Below are 21096 nucleotides of genomic sequence, written 5' to 3' on the forward strand. Positions count from 1 at the left end.
CAGATGGATATAGCTTCAGGAGGGGAAAACTTTGGTGTCTCCTTGGTCTGTTACATTTACAATTTAAACATAGTTTCCTGTTTTGTTCTTGTTGTTTGTTTGTTTTTTACTAAAATTAATCATTTTTAACTACATTTTGATAGATTAGTTAAGATAGATATATTAGTTAAGTTATTTTGTTGTTTAAGTTTTATATATAGTTTTATATATAGTTTTTGTTAAGTTTTATATAGTACAATTTATATAGAATATTTATATTGTATAATAGTAGTTTATATAGTTAAGAAGTTATAAATGAAACATATTCTATTTAATCATGTTCAATAATGTTTTCTCATTGTCTGTTCAAAATGTTGGTCTGGTGTGTTGTTAATGACACATTGCATGTTGTTAGATTGTGACATGAAAGGTAACAGAACCAAACAGTAAGGACAGGAGAACATAATACAGCCCGCTCCCTGTCGTTACCATGTACTTATAAGGTAACTAGCCTGTACCTACAGAGTAAGGACTGGGGAACAGTGTGAACTTAATAATCCAGCCTGCTCCCTGTCGTTACTATGTACTTATAGGGTAAGTAGTCTGTATTTACAGAGTAAGACTGGGAGAACAGCACATACGTTGTGGTTTATGTGTAATTAAAGAATAAAAACATTTTTCATAACTTCCTGCGTACCTTATTATTGTGTAATTAAAGATATACTATGTATATTATTACATTACTGTATTGTTATTTTTTCATCCTCGGGTGACAATACAAGCCTTTCATAGCTGTGCACTGGAGAGAGGTAAGTTTGCCTGTTATGAGCTGCTGCAGTGCTGGACCAACATGGGTGCTAGGAGCTTATTTTCAAAAGTATAGACCCATTTCTCGACTTGTTCTATGCAAATTCATACAATGAAGTAGACATACTGTAAAATACTGATTCATACGAGGAAGTTACACCATAAGTTCCGGGAAGTTACATGGTAAATGTTGGGAAGTTACACTTTAAAACCCCAATTGTTACTCCCTTGTTTCTCGTTGTTTTGTTTTCTTCCGCTGTATCTACAATTAAGTACCAGTAAGAACCGGAGAGTATTTTATATGTACGGATTCATATGAGGAAGTTACACCGTAAAACGCGGGCTGTATTATAAAGTGTTACCTAAAATGGTAACAGTGTTATAAAGTGTTACCTAAAATTGATTCCCATATCCATTTGGTTATCATTGTGCAGCACATAGCTGCCATTATTAATTTAAAAAATCTGAGCTGCACCTATAACTCTTGTGTGTTTCTTTCATTTAAAAGCTTAAGTTTATATAATTGAACCTTTTCAATGTCATTAACAACGATTAAAAATCGTGTGAAGGTGTGTAGACTGTGGGTGGTGCAAGCAGGTTTGGTGCCACATCATAAACTCAATCTCCCATGAATCCTGTGCGTTGTGCGTGACGACACAAGTATGCGCCTCAAAGACTTCAAATAGCACTATTGGTTTGACCATGGTTGTAGCACAGTCTGTTTGTTTGGGTTAGTTTCTGTTGTAAGTTGCGCATTCATGTATAATAACTTGCTTTTCATACTATTATAGACTACGGTAGGTTACTGTTTTTGCTTTCTAACACTAAAACACTAGCTCGACTTTGCTAGCTGGTTGTGTAGGCAACATAAGAGTTTTAAGCTGACCCACAGAGGACACAATCATGGCTTATAGGCAGATATTGAAAGCTTTACACCGGAATCTTCAACAGACAGCAACACAATACGCTGTACAGACATGCAAACTGACACATGTTAGCTTGCTCATGCACACACACAGGACAGTGTCAACAATGTCGAGACTGAGCTTTCACAAAGGAGTTCAGGCTCCTTCTTCTGTCCTGCCAGTACTGAGCTGCTTCGTACAGGCACAGACACGGAGGGGCATTTCTCTGCACTCTTCAACCAGAAATAAAAGCAGTCCTGAGGAGAGAGACGGCGGGCAGACATCAGTTTCCAAGTATCAGAGTGGGAGCCCAAAGCCTTCAGCTGCACAGAAAGGTAAGACATCACACTGACACAGATTTGATTTAATTCGTCTCTTAAAAAGGGATGCACCGATCAGACTTTTTGAGTCCCGATAACGAAACCTGGGCTTTGTGTATCGGCCGATACCAGTGTTTAATTAATAAGCTGTATGCAGCTTATTAATGTCTAGGAAAAGTGTAAGTTCTCACTGCCAGAAGGGGGAGACAAAAGTCCCGCATTCCAGCTTTAAACATTTGCTTTCCTAACTTTGTAAAACAAAATGTAACAAATAAATACATAGATATACATTTACTGAATTGTTATTTATTAAAACAATGGTATCCAATACCTGATCAGCCCATAGTCAATGATATTTGAGTCAATGTCGGACCAGTATCCGATATCAATATTGGTATCAAAGTCAAAGAAACTGCACAGTATGAGCAACAAAACAGTAATGATGATGTACTGCACATAGATGAATATGCGTGTAACACTTATGATATTACTATATATTGGAGGTGGCAAGATTGTCCTTTTCCTAGCACCTCTCACAGCTCATGCCAGGAACTGTAGTACAGCAGTACTCTGTTTTCATTATTCACTAATCCAGTGTTTTGTCCTCCAAGTCTCTACATATCATGACAAACATGACGTATATCTTTCACAAGTGACTTTATAAAGCACCAGGACAGTTAGTTAGAGTTGGCTAATCATTTCAGAAACAAATTATTTGTATTATTTTGGGTCAGAATTATAATCTCTATAACACCCCTGCACTCCCAAATGTCTTCCAGTGAAAGATGCTGGCCGAGACTTCACCTACCTGATAGTTGTACTCATCGGGCTTGGAGTGACAGGTGAGTACATCAAGACTCCAAGAGATGCTATCACAAACAATTACAGATTTATTGCTTTTCATTCAAACTAAAGCTCTTGTTCAGTTATAGTGCATCCTAACTTGTTTTTGTCCTGTATGTGTGTGTGTTTCAGGTGGTCTGTTATATGTGGTCTTCCAGGAGCTGTTTTCCACCTCGAGTCCAAATAAAATCTATGGGAAAGCTTTCGACAAAGTCAGGTTGCACCCAGAGGTAAGAATGAGATCATAGGTTGTTGAGCCCAAACAGTATCTCTCTCCTAAACAATTCAACAACATACAGATAACTTGCCCTCTAACAGTATATAACTACATATTGTACATTTACTGTACTCTACCTATACCTAATCTGACAATTTACGAAGTAATTCTAAATCTGGTGGCCTTAACTAATGCTACATAAGAGTTGCCTGCTAAGGATGACAGTAATTCGATTCTTGATGTTATGTTGTAAAGTAAACTGCATTAAAACATTTTTGCAGGTTATTGGTGCTTTTGGAGAACCAATCAAGTGTTATGGTGAGACGACCCGTCGAGGAAGGAGGCAGCAAGTCAGGTTTGAATTTTGTTACTGTGAACATTGATTATAAAGCAAATGTCCAAGCAAGCTGCTGATTGTTAGTACATGAGGGTAAATGAAAAAATTGCACATTTCTGTATAGGTATGACATTTTTAGTTGTCATATGCTTTTATTCCCTGTATCAATATGTGAGTGACTAAAAGGCAAAAAAAGCCTTCAGTCAAGTCAAAAGTTAAAGCATTCAGTACTATTGCAAGAACAGGATATATTAGTGTTTTAAATAGGTTGCATTACACATAAGCAAATATGTATGTGGAGGTAATAATGAGGTATTACAGTATTTTTAAATTGTGTGTGTGTTTCCACTTAGTCATTTGGAGTACCTGAAGGACGGACTGAAGCATATGAGACTTAAGTTTTACATCGAAGGCTCAGAGCCAGGCCGCAAAGGAACCGTACATTCAGAGTCAAAAGAGGTTGGTATTTCTCCAATCCTTTGGTCCATGACAATGTATTAAACATGTGTAACATACCAAAGGCCAGTAAAATAAATTGTAAAACAGAGACTGTAAATTTACAGAGGTGAGAGTTAGATGTAATTCCAAAATTTTTTCTCTGGCAATATTGAGACACTGTTTTATCATAGAAATATCTAATTACTTGTCATTTTACAGAATCCTGAAACTGGAAAATACGAGTTCCGTTACATATTTGTGGAAATGGACACCTACCCAAGACGCACCATCATTGTGGAAGATAACCGATAAGAAAGAGAATGGACTAAGCCACTCAGAAGTGTTATGTCATTGACAAAATATTGATAATGTGAAGAATGTGAAGTCTCTTAAAAGCAGGTTTGTGTTATTGAAAAAATAGCTGAGGGTGTAAATTTAAATTTAAGTTATGATTAAAAGCTGTTATGGTAAATATCAACAAGTATAGTTGATATAAACTTTGACACAGCAGTATACTGACCAGCATTTGGTGAAGAGCTTTGCAAAGCATCACCTTCACTGATTATAAAAGGATGATTTGACTCTAATGTGTTACTGTTTTACAAATCACACAAATTTGCTACAAATAGGGTTTCAATGGCAGGGGCAAATGCACATATTCAGGATAAGGTAGCATGGATTTGTTTTGTTTTGTGTTTACTAAAAGATAACCTATATTTTGAAGTAACTAATCAAATAGACTTGCCAGGTCTGAAATACTTTTTAAAATAAATAAATAAATAAGTGTTTTTGTTATGTGCACAGCAACATAATAGCCAACAAAAATATCAGTGTGTTCTTTATTCTGAAAATGTTGGATTGAAACTATGGATGACACAATGATTGATCTTTCAGTTTTGTTGAATTGTATGTGTGGTTAAATTTGGGTGTTGCTAGTTGGTTTTGTTTAAACCTTTAGATATTCTTGTTTAAAGTACTATGTCACATCTCTATGTCATATCTCTGTCATTTGAGAGATGTTGCTGATTACTGGTGTTCTGCTTGGAAATTAGATCAATCACATTCACCTTTATATTCTGATGAGTTTTTTTGACTTCATCAATTTATATCAATTACACCTTTATTTTATTGCACGTTTATTTCAGTTTTTGTGTCCTGCGCAATCTGTAATTAATTGTCTCTTTGGTTCATTGCATTATGCAACAATGGCCACTAGATGGCGGCAAAGCATCAGGGGATGTAGGAACAACCTGACATGACCTTTTAGATTATTGAATGATTTCAGTTTCATTTACGTCTTTTATGTCTTGTGAAACTCCTGTCACCATCATCAGTATTTGAATGGCTGTCTGTGAATGGCTTATCAAAGGTATCACGGGGAAATTGACTTTGAAGACTCAACATTAACTAAACACATGTATGATCATTGAAGATAATTAACAATGAACACAAAGCTTATTCTACAACAGTATTTGTATGCGTATGATATTATGATGGCGTAGTTTATAGAAATATGCTGTTATTTTGTTTATTTTTACCCTTTTGTTCGACGAGCCTTTGCTACCTTCCATGACCATCAGAAATGTTAACATTTGTGATGGAGCCCAAAGAAACGCACCCCAAAGTCACCACGGAAAGATTTTTTTTTTTTTTTTTTTTTATTGTGTGTGTGTGTGTGTGTGTGTGTGTGTGTGTGTGTGATAACGCTGTTGCTGAGATGTAGTCTTGGGTTTGGGGGGGGGGGTTGAATTAAAATTTTCTTGGTGCCATACAGAAAATAAAATAATATGAACCTACTTGAGATAGTTCTTCGCGTTTACATTATCCTAAGGCATTACAAAGTAGCTCTGTGGCGCTTGGTTATAAAAGCAGCGTTCAAAGTAACAGAGCAACAACAGTTTCGAGATAACGCTGTTATTCCTTACAGCAACGACGGCATTTGAGCTTACAACGAAACTGATAAAATGTAATTATTACGTAATTGACGTCTGTGGCGAGAGGGGGTAGTTTAGGGGAAGCACAGAAGGCAACAAGAGCAGAACACCGCCCACTGTAAAATCCAAGGCAGCATTGAACGCACAGGGATGTGCTAGGTGAAGCCTGTAATGCTAGCTAAAACTCAGGACTAGTTTAGATTTTTCACAAAGTTCACAAACAACTTGCCGAATAAGTAGCTAGTGCTCTTCCTTGTATATACTCCCAAGAAGGCATGTTAATAAAGCAGGTCAGTTACAGTAGTTTTTTTTCGGCGGCGTGGGTGAATAGAGAAGCGGCTGTTGTTATTGTTGTGGCCTGCTAACGTTACATGATAGCCGAGCTAAACTAGCCTATAGCCTCAGCTGGTTCCTGGAGCTCTACTCGCATCACATCCCCGGAACGACAAGGGAAATGGCACAGCTCGCCAGCTAAGTCAGAAGGCGAAGTTGTCGCGAAAAAGTAAGTCCACCGTCATTTTCTTATGTTTGCTTTTAGCAAATTTTGGTTGCTAGCTCACTCACTCACTAAACGGAGGAGCTGTTGTGCTTAACATCTGTTTCAAGTTACTGAAAGTGGTTAAACATTTAACTTAACCTAGCCAGTTAAGGCATGTTGGATGTTTTGAGCTTCTGTGTTTATAAAAGTGACTTATCTTATTAACTGATTAAATAAAGGTGAGGTAATGGATTTCGTCATTTAGTTAGAAAATTTCCAAAAATTCTGACAAGTTGTGTTTTTGGACAGGTATCATCCAAGTTGTTCCTCAACTATGAGAGCCTCTGGCCAGTGATCGACATCTCACAAAAATGGAGCTGTACTGGTACATGTGAGTATAACCTGTCTAGTGGGATAATTACAGCATTTTTTAGAAACTGAGGTGGACTTTGGAACTGATCTGTAAAGTTGCCCACACATTTCCCATTAATCTGCTTTCTTGCTTTCCTTTTCTGCTTCACAGAGTTGTTATTATATTCATCATCATCAAGATATTCTTCTATGTGTGCTGGTACCGATCAAGACAGAGGCAACTGGCAGCATACCTGAGCAACCCACGCAATGCTCAGATAGTAATTGTTGGAGGAAGGGCATACCTTCATCAAATGTGTGAGAGACAAAGTGTAAGTGTAAACCCTCACATCCTACATTTGTAAAACATAAGCTAGCTGTCAACTACAGAAGAAGAAGTTTCTGTGCCTCCAGGACATGTTTTCATTATGGCTGAGGCAATGTATACATGGGTTTAAGGATTTTGGTTATAAAGAGGATTGCTTTACATAGGCTGAGAGACTAGAGTTATGGTACGGTGAGTAAGTAAAAGCCAAATAAGGTCACTGATGTGTTACATTTTTGCAGAGGAGTTGTTTGCTCTTTGGAGAGGGCATGTGGTTTTGAGTCAGTCACTCTCACTTCAAACAGAATGACAAGACAGGCCACATTTCACTTTCAGTGACGTACTGCTTGCTTGTGGACATTAATAGTAACATGCTGCTGGTTTGCATGCACGTGCATGCTTGCATTTTTCTGTTCAGTTTGTTTGACCTTGTTGACGTCAGAGGTCTGACAGTTCTTCAGTTAATATGTAAGGTTGAGTGCGTAGGTGGCCCCCTTTTTTTTTTTTTTTTTTTTTTTTTTAAAGCACGATTGTAAAATTTCACTGATAGATGTGAGATCTTTTTGTGCAAATATCATCAGTAAAGATGTTGACAGCAAGACAGGAGCAGTGTGATTTACAGAAAGCAATACATGCTGCTCAAATGACTCGATATTTCTCTACATTTAAAAAATGTTTCTGTAACTGGAGTTTTTTTGTAATAGCCCAAATCTTGATATAGCAATCTCTTATCACATGTAAACTGGAACAAATGATATCCTCCTCTTGCCTTTTCATTTGCTTTAGATTGAGATAAGCCTATGGAGCTTGTTACACTGCTTTCTAACAGATCATTATTAACTGTTCGGTTTAAAACACTTCTTACATTTTGTGGATGTAACACTTGCTTTTCTTATATATTTCGAAGTTTGTTAAAGAGTGCAGGCTTCTTTTATTGCTGCCTTCAAGTGGTAGTTGAATGTGGTTTAATTTGTGTTGATGTTTTCGGTGATACGTCGAGAACAGTTATGTCTTTCCTTAACATCAGTTTGTATGGAGTCCTTTCTGTGGGCCATGCCACAGGTTTAGACCGTCCTCATGTTTGTGCTTCCCCCAGGGCCTTTATGCTTTACTGCCTCTCTAAAACACCTGGAAGCAATCTCCATGATTCAGAACCCGCCCAAAATATGCTCCGTGAATCATATAAAACAGATTTTTGGACATTTTTCCAACTCATTTTTAACTATAGCCCACTTATCATGACTTAGTGCAAAAGATGTGTTATGGATGATGAAAGTATGACCACATTTTTCTAAGAACTGACTCAATTTAAGTGGAAGTTGGTATAAAAAGTAAACCTCCTGTTAGGCTTCACACTGCCCCAGCTTTTGCGTTCTTTATCATTGTACTAGTCACATCTAAGGAGCCCAACTTGTGATATTTTTAGCATTGTTTGGAATATTTGTGCAACAGGAAATGCCCCATTTTTAAAAATATAAATGATGCAATTGAAACTGAGAGGTGCCCGGGCTTTTGGCCTTGGATTTCCCTTAGACCAGTTATAACATCCTGTGTGCTATCTGAAATGTTTGCATGATTTGAGAGAAAGTCCAGCCCAGCTTAAGTTTGCCAGATGTCATTTCTTATCAGACATTTATTGGCTACAGATCCGGTGTTATTTATAATGACACATTGCTCATATGATGACAATCACAGACTTAATTTCATAACTGAAACCCTCCCACCTTCCTGTGCTCATCTTTTCTCCCTCACACTCTGTTTCCTAATATATTCTTGTCCTGCAACTCTTCTGTTTACTCCTACCTTTTCTGCATCCCTGTCTTCAATCCTTTTCCTTCTTTTTCCTGCTCTTCTTACCTCTCCCCCTTGTTCCCTCTGCCGTCTCTGGTGTATAATGTTCCCTGTTTAGATTTTAATGGAATGTGCAGCAGGGAGGCCCCATGGTCATCCATAACCCGGCACCCTGAAAGTTTTCTGGAGAGACGCCAAGACGACTCGAGTTCTGGGCTTAAATGAATCAAACATAGTGGGGGGAAAAAGTCTTGATATAGTATCACTTACTAAGCCTCCCGGATAATCTTATTCATGGTTACCTGAAAAGACAAAGTGTACCCAGAAGAGCTATAAGGAAAAACTTTTGATGCATGTAGGCCCTCGAGAGAGAGAAAGAGAGAGATGAGAGATGGAAGAGATTAATAGTTTATAGATGATTAGATTTCATTTTAATTGTTTTTGGACCATTTCTTTAAAACATAATAATGTTTTTTTTTCTTTTTTTTTTTTAGCCAGGCTGCAAGGATGCAATTCGATCTGCCATAAACATGTAACAGTACTTATATAACTGTATAGACCGCTATATGCTTGGTGCAGTAAATAGATTTGGTTGGCGTGGTCTGTCGGAGCTGTGTGTTTCCTCATCTCTCCACATCACGCCCACAACAGGATGCTGATTTTGAACTAATTAAGTCATCAGGCTGCGAGGTCATCTGTCCATCATCACTGACTTCCCTACTCGATAACCTCATGTGGCTTTTTCCTGTTACTTTTGCAATTAGCTAGCTGAGAGTTTAAGACGGCTTTTTCAGAAGATGTAGGTGGGATCAGAGGCCTAACTGTTTATAGCAACCAACACATTAGATCTATTCAGGCGATTAAACACCCTTGTTTATGTGCGATATTAGTCATGTAGGCTGTATCTTTTTTCCCCGTCTCCCTATTTACTTAAAGAGACTGAAAATAGAATTAATACTGCAAATGTCACAATCTAGTGTATCATGTTCATCAGCTGCCTATTTATGTGATGCACTAGCTGACGTCTCACTCCTGCGTTTTGTGTAAACGGCTTTATGGGGAGTTTACACGGTTCGTCAGGTTTTGGATGAAAATGTCCATGCTGGTCAGCCCCATGTTGGAAAACACTTGTTTAAATACAGAGAAGTAGTTTAAGAGGGGCAGCCCTTATCACCACACATGATCTCAGTCTTTTCCAAGAATATTGTCTTGATGTTTGTTTAGTGATGTTTGTACTGAAGTGTGTTTAAACTGGTGTATGTCGATCAAGGCAAAGAAGCAAAGAGTTAAAGGGAAGGCTCACTGGAGGGGCAGACAAAGAAATTCAATATTATCATAACCAGAAGCAGTGTCTTCTCCAGAGATGTGTACAGTAAAACCAGCCTAGTTGGTGTCCTTATTGTGTTAGCAGTGTTGACATTTATGCAGTTGGCTTTACCTGATTGATTTCTGACTGTTTCAACTGCCTCTTTTTGCTGCAAGTGTGAGTGTACGTGTATATGCGCTCGTGTTTATGTATGCTTCTGCTTTTCTGTATGCGTCATTGACCATAATTGTGTTTCTGTTCCGCTGTAGCAAACCTCTGTCTGGCCGAGTTGGTATGGTGTCCAGGATGACCTCTCAATAGAGGAGCCCTCCACAGCCCTGCCACCAGCTGCATCCTTCTCCAACCTGGACATGCCACCACCATATGAGGCAGTCTCTGGAGGTAGCACTTTCACACATTCTCACCCAGTAATATATCAGTTGTCCTTTGCTTCCTCATTCATCAAACTGATCACTTCCACTTCTTCATTCATAACTTCCTGTAAGCCACAGCTCTTGGCTGCAGTACATTCACATACTGTCTCTCGGTTAAAATATAAAAGGCGTTTCTTAAATGGTTCACAGCATCCAGTAAAGTATGCCTAAAGTTATGACTTGTTCACTTATTGGCATACACTTGACTAATCCAATTAGCTTCACTTATAGTGTACAGGTCAAAGGGCCTCATAACAAAATGCACCTTCGCCAACACTGCCAGCGTCAATACTCAGAATCTCTGTCAGAATCAGTGCGATGATGGTCAGCCTGGTGCCGTACTGATTTATAGTCGTCATCACCACAACCAGGTTGAACTAAAATATTACAGTAGTCTACAGTACTTACATTTGTAAACTAGTCTCACATGAATTCAAACACAGTGCTCAATTTGCTTTATAAAGCAAAAATAATGTAATCATAATGAAACAAACTGTTTCAACAGTTTTTCTTTATACACCATGTGTCAGTATAAGTTAACTAATTTCTCTTCCTTGTTTTTGGCTGTGTAGGCAGAAGCAAAGCTTGTAAGAGGAAATTGTCTCTTAACTAAGAAAAGCCCACATCCCCCAGCAGACTACTTGTACTTGGGGAGCTGTCACATTTTGCCTACTTTTTTTTTTTTTTTCTTTATTACGCCATGTTTCCCCTACATCACCCCAATCCATTTTTCATATTGTATTTCTATTCCTAATCGCTCCGTTGCTCTCCCTTCTTCTTCACAGTAATATTTAAATGAGAACAGAGCTGGGTATAGTGCTCACATTACATTCAACCTTCTCTGTCTCTCACAAGGCTAACTATAGATTTGTGTGTCCGATAGCATTGCAAGTTTGTGAAAGAGTTTGTCTTACAGGGCACAAAGTAGCAGAGGCCAAATGTTTCATTCTGAGTTTCAGTCTCCTCTTTTGCATACAGTATCTCATTTGATCTGAAGTGCTTGTTCAGTCTGACAGCAGGATGTGGTTATAAGGGGTTGAAATGGGGACATTTCACCACTAACTGTATGAGGCCGTATCAGACCAAATCAGCCAGTGCAGCCCACCACTGCAGGATCAAGTGGAGGAGTGGGCGTGGATATTTGTTCTCTAGAACTTAACCGCTGTGAAATAATCAGAAAATAATACGTGATGGAGCACAAATAAACACACCCCCACACACCTCTGCTCAACCCTGCGGTGGTGGGCGCACTGCCTAATTTGGTCTGAATACAGCCTTACACTATTTAATACAGCCTCATTTTCGTCATCACATCAGATCTTTTTTTTTTAATATCTCAAATACTAATGTGTGTGTGTTTCAGGACTTGCTCTAATAGACATATTTTGATTGTGTTCATGCATGAAATGGTAATAAGAAGGTAGTTCTCGCAGCCATACAATATTGTTTAAAGGGGACATGTCATGTACATTTCCAGTTCTACACATTTATGCAGCCCCTCAGTTCAGCCTCTGTCTGAAACAGGCCATTTTAGCTCCTGTTTCTTTAAGGCCCCCCGCCCCATCCGTAAAACAACCTTTAGCAATAAAGGCTATGGAAGATGCGGCCATTTTTGGGCATGCACGAACAATCTGTCATCACGAGGAGGAAGTAGAAGTAACTTTGCAAAAGAAGCATTCAAAGCAGGCTGAAATCCTTTCTTTTGACTTTCAGGGAGCATTTTTACATATGTTCACCTCAAGTTTTAGAACTTTGACATGTTTAACATAGACATCCGACATTATAACAGTAAAAAAAACAACAGAAAATCACATAAAATTATGATATTTCCCTTTTTTAAAAAACTTTCCTTTATGTTGAAGCTTTCATTTGGCCTTTTGCGTATATTTAGACTTGAATAAAGCTGATGGACCAGTTTGACCTCTCTTCTCCTTTCCTTTCAGAGGATGATCTGAAGCCCCCTCCCTACAGCGAGTGTGCCCATGGTGGTGAGGCAGACGCTCCTCGTCCTTCATATCACACTCCTCTCATTTCTGAGGGAGGAGACTCAATTAGTGTAAATGAAGCCCCACCCCCTTACACACCATCTCCCCCTACACAAGTCAGTCAACCAGAAGGCCTTGTGAGCCACAGCGAGTCCCAGTCAGAGAACAGGCCCGTCTAATCAATCCCTGATGCCAGTTTGCCTTTTCCATGCACTGCCTTCCTACATTCAACCTCAGTGATCGTTGCCAGCCTAACTCTTATCACATGAGAGCAGATGTTTATTTTGATGCAAGCGTGTATGTGTGTATGCGTGTGTGTTCAGTGGTTTTTAGAACCAAGTTGTTTTTCTACTTTGTATTGTTTAAAACGTGGTCATCTGATGAGTTTGGCAATAACAGATGACATCCGCAAGCCTGTGTGCCTCAGCCAGGACCGCAGAACCTGCCCCCCAGCTAGGATGAGCATAACACCCCTGACCTCTAAAGCTCAAAGGGATTCAGCGAGATGGAGATAAGCAGAGAGGCAGATACTTTCAAGTGTGTGTTGTTAAGTTTTTTCCCCCCGTTGTACGTCCTTCCGCTCACAGATCTAAAACAACTGATTCATTGTAAATGAGTAAGTGTTGTTTTTAGTTCCTGCTACAGTGATGCAAAGTATGTGGGACATGACTTTGTCAACATGGCTTCTTTGCACATGGGTCCATAGACATTGTTATGATTGCAGTAACTTAACAGCATTGACTGATAGAAAATTTAAAGAGTAGACAATCTAATTAGATTTCAGAGCACCTTGCTGTTTAGGAGTGCATATTGAATAAATTGTAAGTGTTTCAACTTCTTCAAACTCAATAATACTGCACATGTGTTATGTGAAGACAAAGAGTGTTGACAAAGAAGTATTTGATAATGTGCTAATTGTCTTAAGTAATGACCTCGTTAGTGTAACTAGCTGTGTTTATTATATCATGGTGATTATACTGGGACATTAGGTAGTTCAAGTGCCTATTAGATCTGTGAATGGAAGTGACTGAGGAAAAGGGGAAGACGATGAAATAAACACTTTACGGCAGTAGTCAAGAGATTGTTCTCTGTTGATTATCACTTTTACTGCTGTCTATTGCTGCTCTACATTAGCACATATATGCCAGATTGCAAGGTCCTGTGCTAACATGAATTTGAAAATGAGTTCAGAATTAAGATAAACGGTGTTCAGAAGTATGGGGAAAATTGTTCCGTCCTTGAGCGCTTGACAACCCATTTGATGTAGTTGTACACCCTGCTGTAAGATAATCAGATAATTGATGTTTTAATTTGTAATGTTGAGCTGAAGGCTGCGATGAAAAAATGTATCTTGAAATGAAAAATGTGGAAGAATCCCGGGGTAAAAAATAGTTACAGCTAAGGCTCAAAACATGTTTGGAGCTAAAGGCTGCAGCTTATGCAGTTGATAAGAATTCAGTGTCAAAACTCAGTTGTTTATTTTTTTTTTCCATAAATATTGCAAAATGAAGACTAACCAAAAAACATTCTTAACAACAGCTTCTGTTCCTTGTAATCTTCATGTTAATCTGCCACAGGCTGGTAGAAATCAGCCAACCTTTGTTGTATTTTCTGGAATAGTATTGCTTTGGGAAAGGTTATTACTGTGCTGTGTGCTTTTTGTGTCACTGCATTTCAGATAATCCGGAAATAGCACTGTAAGAAGATGCTCCCAAACGATCCACCTTCCATGTTTGTTTCAGCAACAATATAATCTGTGTACAGTTTCTGAACATATGAAGAAAAAAAAAGAGAAAGGAAAAACAACATTAATGCTGTGTAAATGTATTTTGGGACTTCGGGGAAGCATGTAAACAGGGTCTTGATTGGAGAATCAGAGGTTAAAAATGTCATGTGTTTTAATGATAATCCTTTGTATTGTGATGATAAATTGTGGAGCATCTGACACTGATGCCTTTTAGAAAATTGTTCCTGTGGTTTTTACAATCTGAAGGATGCAACCAAGAGCCTGCAAGGTACAAATGTAGCTTTGAACTCAGTTGACATCACTAACATAGTGGCAGCATGATGATCGATGAGCTAAACCACAGTGTCACAGGCTTCTGCTGTAATGTACGTCCTGTTCGTTAACTTCATATTCATTCCCACAGTGGTTGACATATCAGATCTCCAGTGAGTAGCTTTGTGAGTTAAGGGGAATTTTTTTTTTTTTTCTTTCTGATTTGGGGGAAATCCGTCTTCTGTATTAAACTGTTGTTCATAATCTTGCAAGTGTTATTTCTTTTGCCTTGACTTGTGTATGACGTGTGTTCCGAGCAGCACTTCAGAGAAACAACAGCTACAATATGGTTACATAAATCTTATTTATTCTTTGCTGGTGTGAAAGTAGCAATATGATAGTATAAAAAATACTGTTACAATTAGTAACAAACCGCATTCAAAACTACAGAAGTGTACAGAAAATGTACTTAAAGTATTAAAAGTAAAATCAGTTGACCCCTTTTAGTGCTATATGGTTACATATCATATACTGTTGGCTTGTTATTACTGAAACATCAATATGTTTGCAGCATTTTAATATTACAGCTGGTCTTGATAGAGCAGATTTTACCTACTTCATTACTATTGAGTAGTGCAGTCAATAACTATCATATTGTTGAGATAAGACAATCAGAAATCACAAATGTTTTGAAGTAAGAAGAACGTTTGCTGCTGAATCAAGTGAAGTTGAATTATCAAGTAGCATTAAATATAAATACTCAAAGTAAAGTAGAAGTACCTCAAAGAAGTAATCAAAATTGTACTTTAAGGATAGGTCTGGTGATAGTCTATATGTTTGTTATTGTCAACAAATCCCATGAAAAACAAGTGACCTGTTAAACCAAAGCCTGATTCAGCTTATTCCTTTCTGCCATTCAGTGTTATTGCTGTCCAAAACAGCTATAAAAAAAAAAAGTATTAGTGAGCCACACTGTTGCCATGGGTGACATATTACTTCATTACCATGAACATGGGCACTAGTTAATTTTTGACTCCACACACACCATCCTGCAGTTGTAAATATTCACTTGTGCATGAAATTTGTATTAATCCGCTGCTAAAAATAGTCCCCCAAAAATGCACTATTTACTGCTGTTTGGGTAACATTTGCCAAAAACCAAATTGTCCAGCTGTTTAAAGAAATTATTTAGACTTACAAAACATGTATTATATTTGTGACCCATTTTTAAAGATGTCATGATGACATAAATGACATTCACTAGGAACCAATGGCAGCTAGGGAAATCAAAATATTGAGAGACAAGCTGATGCAATGTTGTTTTTGTTGGCAACAAAACATAGAATAATGCCAGCTTTATCCTTAAAGATAAGTACTTGAGTCAATACACCTGGTTACTTTCCACCACTGTTTATTTACTTGATTTCATCTTTCCTCATATTATCACTTCTGTCTATTTATGTAGTTCATTGTTTTGGGTTATACCAATTCACTAAAACACACATTTATATTTACTGAGCTTTGGCTGTGGCCATATTGCCTTTCTCAAACGAACCAGAAATCCTAGTACAAGTTTTAACTGGTTCTTTTAGACAACATAAGACTGAAGTCCTGCACTCAGCAGATCATCATAACACATTCAGGTGGTACAGTATGTGAGCACTAGAGAGCAGTGTTGCACCATTGAAGATTTCAGCCACATGTTTTTGGGCAACCTACACCTGTTGCTGAGCAGATGTGCTGAGTGTGAAATAAGTCAAATAGGTCGAATTCATCTCAGTATAGATTGATGTTTTTTTATTACATATTCCACGTGACAGCTAAAGAAAATGTCACTGACTTTTGTTCCAAAGTTCTATACTTTAGATGGAAAAAATAATTGGGCCCGATCAAGATCAATTGAACAACCCTCCGGTGGAATGTATAGCAGTCTCGATACTCAAGGACATTCATTTTTCATATCTTAACTTCTCAACCGCTGCATCGCTAAGCTGCATACAAATAAGCTTAGGCTGGAAAGTTCACAATTGATTATAGACCTTTTTGGTCAGCAAAATGTTGTATGTGAGACAGAAATCTGATAAATGGTTATTTGTCAGGCAAAACTACAAAACAAGCCATACAAGTAGAAAAAAATAAAGGAAAAACAACCAGGATTAAATGCATACTCATTATAATACCTGTTGTTGATGGTGGAAATAGTTACATTAATTAGGAATCACATATGTTGCTAAAGAACACACATATGTGCTTAATCAAATAATGCAGTTACTCATAAGTATTCATGTATTCATGATATTCAAAATAATTTGTGTCAGTATTAAATATAGTTAGAGCAGCAGAATGTGTTTATCAGTCCTACACTGGTTTTGCTTTGAGTTATTGATGTTTTCAAGGGAAATATTTGCATTTTGGGAAAGAGGCAGCGATCCATCTCGCAAACCGCTTTACTAATCATTACATCTTGGTATAAACAGTTGTATAATAGATACAACACAGAACAGACTTTTCAAGGATATTCACTGAACCCCTTTCAAGATTACTGAGGTCTTCAAGGGCGTTTGTGAAATAGAATAGAAGGCTCAATTACCTTGCGTTGTCCGCCAAAGATGCATTACACTTCCAGGCCTTGCCTATAGGTACAATACCTATCAAATGACAAGTATTTTGAGGGTGGTATGCAGTGGCCATGGAAAAAAGCCACACCTTTTGAATTCAGCAAGAAAGCACATTCCAGACATGGGTGAGGATGGATAAGACGTCAAAAATACTCCTGTTATTGATTTCCCTACCTCAAAGTCATTTCAGATGAGGATACCCATCACTAGCTAGACCAACAGTGTTATTGTACACTGTTTAAATTTTTATCTTGCTTGAAATTCATATCTTATCCTTGTGCAACAACAGTGTAACACTGCAACACACAACAGAAGGAACCTTAATGAGTTTTGCAGGTCATTTAACTGCTAACAGATTTCTTCCTCTTGCTGTGGGCCCACCTTAATCATTTTTTTTTTTGTACTGTCTTACTTTACTTGTGAGATTCAGTTTAATCTAGCCAAATATACAATTAATTACGATTCTGAATATACATTCACAGTACGTGAAACATAATTAATATGAACCATGTCCATCATAATTACATATGGAGAACTGAGCTCGGCTGATAAGCTTCAGTTCTTTAGCAGCCCCTCTGGCAAGCGGCCGTCTTTTGCAGATTATATTTGTTTCAAAAAGCTAGTTGGTGGGTTTAATAGTAAAGTTGTTTGTACACTTATCAGCAACTGTGGCCTGTTTACAGACAGGGGGATTTCCTGTCATGCATGTGTCCCAGAGTGTAAAGTGTCCAAACATTAACATCTGCTCAAATATTGTTAAAGATCAGAGACAGCATAGTGTGCAAATCATGTCAGCGCAGGAGAATGACATCTTTACCCACTTAGTTTTTTCCTCTGTTAGTGGGTACATGGTGTAGAAAGCAGATAGATCATATTTTTAGACAAAAAGTACACGCAGAATGTCAGTGGTGATGGCTGCGGTCACATTACATGCTGAAGTGGCCCAAATCAGATTTTGAAGTGGCTCAGGTCAAATTTTTTCAATCTAACTTTTTTCATATTAGATCTGGGCCACTTGCATATGTGTTCCCAAATCTGATTAATATCCAATCTCTGCTGCCAGAACGGTCAGATTTTATGTCTTTTTTAACATCTCACTTCTCTGTACATACACATATTGCCTGTTGTCATCATTCAGTGTGGGCATGAACATGTCGTCTTCTAATTCTCATTCTCATTCTCATCATCTGTGTTGTCCGCTGACCTTCACAACAAATAATCCTGAACACACCAGCACAGACATGTCGTCCATGTTTATGATTTGACTGTCGCACAAATTAAAATAGTGTTGTTATTCTTGTACGCATACGGCTCACGTTTCAGTTAAATCTGTGCATGTGTGGCAGTTTAGGACCTCAGTGGTGTTCACACTGGAGCTGGATACATGTCACTTAAAAACATGAATGTGAACCATCAACACACACACAAAAAAAAAATCGGAATTGAGCATTAAGGCCTGTAATGTGAACATAGCCAATATGTCACATATTTCCAACGCTTGTCCAGTCAAACTAAAGTCGAAATGTTTAAATCTGCTTTTCTTAATGGTTTCTGTGGTATTTCAGCATGACACAAACTATTTTACTACATGATAAGTAAAGTCTATTTATATATTACCTTTCTAGATCAGAAGTCACAAAGTGTTTTACAATGCAAGACAAAGCAATAGGGATGTGCAGAGATCCTAGTATTTGTATTTGTATCTGTATTTGTTGAGGCAGCAAAATTATTTGTATTTATAATCGAATGAAAGTGGAAAGAGGCTTAAAAATCCTGTTTTTGTTTTTATTATACTTTTAATTGTAGAAAGTTAAAGTGTTACAATAAGTGTTCATGAATAAACTACCGTACGAAGGAGGTCCCCACACCAGGTCTCAAAGATGACTGCGTTGATCACTGAAATAAAACTTTACTCATCGCCTCCTTGCAGACAGACCTCTACCTATTTATACACCCATAACACAGAGACAACACACTGTGCAACATGTAGGGAGGAACTTCAAAGGCAATTATTGCTTTGCACTTTTCATTTTCTATTTTTTACAACCTAACTTTGTGGAAAGGAGAAGGGGAACAACAGGTTATGGAGAGTCCCTTGGGTGCACTTCGCATGTGTCAGTAGCTCAGCTTTATCTCTGGGGGGGGAACACCCCCAACAAATAATTTTTAAAATATTTGTATGAAACAAATATTCGTATAAAACCCATTATTTGTGCTTTGCCGAATAATGTATTTGTATTCGGGCACACCCCTACAAAGCAATATATATAAAAAAAGGCAATATAAAAAGTAAATACATATAGAGAAAGGATAAAAAGAACACAGCATATATATGTAAACTGTTCTGACTCTCTTTTCCTCCATTTATATAGAGAGTCAGAATATGTTTTTTTCTTCAGTAAATAGACTGAGTGTGTGCTTTGCTCCACACCGTGTTTTAAAATACTGCCGTCCATACCAGCTTTCATCAACGTCAAGTGCCGAAAGCATGATAAGCAGGTTCATCATTTCTCCTTGGCCCGCCGCTGTAGATATAATCTAGAGGGCAGAGGCATGCCTGCTCCTGTGTCTGTGTGAGGATAAGTGAGGATGTCTGAATGTCAGGAGGAAAGGATGAGCACTTGGCTCAGACAGGCATGTGTTTGAGCATAATGATGTGGCAGTCAAGATAACAGGTTGCTTAATTTTAAGAATGTATAATTATCTGTAGGTTATTATCATCATTAATTTTCCTCAGGACCTATTCATGATGGCTCCAGTATCTAGTCCCACCAAATGGCACAGTGTTGTGCAAGCAGTGCACTCTCTCCAGAGGTAATTTGTTGGTCGCTGGGGTCAATATGTTTTGCATTTTTTCTAAAAAATTACTCCAAATGGAAAGCTGTCATCCAGGCAAGTGAGTTTGTGACTTATAACCACCACTGGCTTTATCTGAGTGATGAAAGGTGAAAATTAGAAACTCTCTCTCCTCCTGAAGGACCTGCAACTCGTCTCAGCATCGGCCTGTGAAGCAAACCACTCATCTCTCCCGCTGCTGTTCCTTCAGCGGTGGGATAAGCTTCAAAAATAAGCTGAAAGTTGGTGCAGAAACAGTTTGGAAATATATATATATATATAGCTGACTTGCAGAAAAGTAGTAATTCTTATCGGGATTCAGTGTTCCAAAGTGTTACATTTGCCCTTCAGCGTATTGGGTTTGACGTGATGTGCATTGCTGACTGCCATGACTCACAGAAGTGTGTCAGCTCGTTGCAAACAATGTCTCTCTGCTTACAGTTAGTAGAAAAGCTTCAAAGGTGCACACCATTGAGTTTGTCTGGGAGCTGTCAATACAGTAGACAAAGACCTGCAATACTCAGAAGATACATGTTGTGCAAGAAGCAAAGGAAGCAGTCAGGGAAACAGCAGAGACAAGACCAGTCTGTAAATCCCTCTGAATGGAATCACGCCTGAATCCTGCTAACCTCCAACCTTATGTTAATTTGTGTCTCTGCCTGCCGGGCCTCATCGCTCACCTGCTGTCCCAAAGAACAACTTCTAAGTCTCTTTGTAAAAGACGCCTCCTGTCTTGTGCCCGGGGAACTGAGAGGACTGTTGTTCCCGTTTATCAGCTTAGTGAGAATTTACATTTTAATTGAATTCTGATGTTTGAGCCAAACTATACTTGCTGAGTAACTGGAGCCCCTTCAGAGAAAGAACTTACAGACTTGAAGTGTGAGTCCACTGAAGATGACAGCCAGTCAGACCCATTCACATTGGCTATGCAGAATTCAGCTTCATGTGCCAAGATTGCTCATGCTGCCATCACCAGGAATATCCTTGGATTGTGTGTGTAGGAATATCACAAAACCGCAGCTGGGCTTTGTGTGTGTGTCTGTGTGTGTGCGTGTGTGCATATTTACACATCAGCTTGTATGTATTTTAATGAGTTTGAAAGTGCCACGATTTTTCATGCTTCCATTGCCAGGGATACATTTGGAACGTGTGTGTAAAGACAACAGAGAATTAGACTTGGGCTCAAGGTGTGTT

General features: G+C 38.3%; 1 protein-coding gene across 1 annotated transcript; it reads left to right on the forward strand.

Moving 5' to 3' along the window:
- Window positions 1–1447: 1447 nt before the first annotated feature.
- timm21 (translocase of inner mitochondrial membrane 21) lies at window positions 1448–14713 on the forward strand. Its single transcript, XM_067577550.1, has 10 exons — window positions 1448–2026; window positions 2791–2853; window positions 2987–3084; window positions 3353–3426; window positions 3762–3867; window positions 4066–6282; window positions 6568–6649; window positions 6782–6941; window positions 10301–10433; window positions 12409–14713. The coding sequence occupies exons 1-6, from the start codon at window positions 1690–1692 to the stop codon at window positions 4156–4158; spliced, it is 771 nt and encodes a 256-aa protein (XP_067433651.1). The 5' UTR covers window positions 1448–1689; the 3' UTR covers window positions 4159–6282; window positions 6568–6649; window positions 6782–6941; window positions 10301–10433; window positions 12409–14713.
- The last annotated feature ends 6383 nt before the right edge of the window (window positions 14714–21096 follow it).

The sequence above is a fragment of the Thunnus thynnus genome, chromosome 21 (assembly GCF_963924715.1).
Source record: "Thunnus thynnus chromosome 21, fThuThy2.1, whole genome shotgun sequence".
In the NCBI taxonomy this organism is placed as follows: Eukaryota; Metazoa; Chordata; class Actinopteri; order Scombriformes; family Scombridae; genus Thunnus; species Thunnus thynnus.